Source organism: Myotis brandtii, unplaced genomic scaffold (assembly GCF_000412655.1).
Source record: "Myotis brandtii unplaced genomic scaffold, ASM41265v1 scaffold601, whole genome shotgun sequence".
NCBI classification, from domain to species: Eukaryota; Metazoa; Chordata; class Mammalia; order Chiroptera; family Vespertilionidae; genus Myotis; species Myotis brandtii.
This window is the reverse complement of record NW_005370276.1, coordinates 1,957,980-1,959,036: the sequence shown is the minus strand read 5'-3', so window position 1 is coordinate 1,959,036 and position 1,057 is coordinate 1,957,980. Positions and strand designations below refer to the sequence as shown.

General features: G+C 59.8%; 1 protein-coding gene across 1 annotated transcript in view; it reads left to right on the top strand.

The window, feature by feature from the left end:
* Positions 1–12: 12 nt before the first annotated feature.
* NAPSA (napsin A aspartic peptidase) overlaps positions 13–1,057 on the top strand; it is a gene marked incomplete at its 3' end in the record, with an annotated part of 10,346 nt that continues 9,301 nt past the window's right edge. Inside the window, exon 1 of the mRNA XM_014550449.1 lies at positions 13–96. Within this exon, the coding sequence (XP_014405935.1) occupies positions 14–96 (83 nt within the window). The remainder of the gene's footprint in view (positions 97–1,057) is intronic.

Genomic DNA, 1,057 nt, shown 5'->3' with positions numbered 1-1,057 from the left:
CCCGTCCCCAGAGATGTCACTGCCGCTGCCGCCCCCGCTGCTGCTGCTGCTGCTGCCACTGCTGACCGCGGGGCCCGCCGGCGCCGCACTGATCCGGTACTGGGGACCCCCACCCCCAAACCTGGGACGGACTCTCCCCTCCCTCCCCTTCAAGCGACTCTCCACCCTGGCGCCCCAACTCCTGACTGCTTCCAGGGGCTCCACCCTGCCGTGTCCTAAGACCCCACTGATTTTTTTTTTATTTTTAGAGAGACTGGAAGGGAGGGAGGGGAGGGGAGAGAGAGAGAGAGAGAAACATCGATGTGAGAGAGACACATCCATTGGTTGCCTCCTGCAGGCGCCCTGACTGGGGCTGGGATGAACCTGCAGAACCCAGGTAGGTGCCCTTGACCGGGAATGGAACCCCCGACCCTGCAATTCGCAGGCCACGCCCTAACCACTGAGCAGCACTCACCAGGGCAGACTCCAGCCCTTTTATTTTATTTTTTAAAATATATTTTATTGATTTTTTACAGAGAGGAAGGGAGAGGGAGAGAGAGTTAGAAACATCGATGAGAGAGAAACATCGATCGGCTGCCTCCTGCACACCTCCTACTGGGGATGTGCCCGCAACCAAGGTACATGCCCTTGACCGGAATCGAACCTGGGACCCTTGAGTCCGCAGGCCGGCGCTCTATCCGCTGAGCCAAACCGGCCAGGGCAGACCCCAGCCCTTTTAGTCCAAGATCCTCCAGCCCCGAAACCCTTGACTGGGGACCCTCCCCTCTTCTCCCTTCATGGTCTGGGGAGCTCTGATGAGCTGGTACTGGGGTCTCCAGGTGGTGAAACACCTCCCCGCAGGGACAGGGACCCAGGTCCGGGACATGTAGACGGACACTCCCTCTGATTCGCATCTTCCAAACTGTTCGGGTCTCAGTAAGCCCAGTTTTGGGGGACCCCGATGATCCCCCCATCCGGCCAGTGCCACCCCAATCTCTCCCTTCCTCTCCCCACCCCCGGAAACTCCGGATGGGGAGGGGTGCACTGCTCCAGGAGCCCTTTCCCCACTTCACATTCC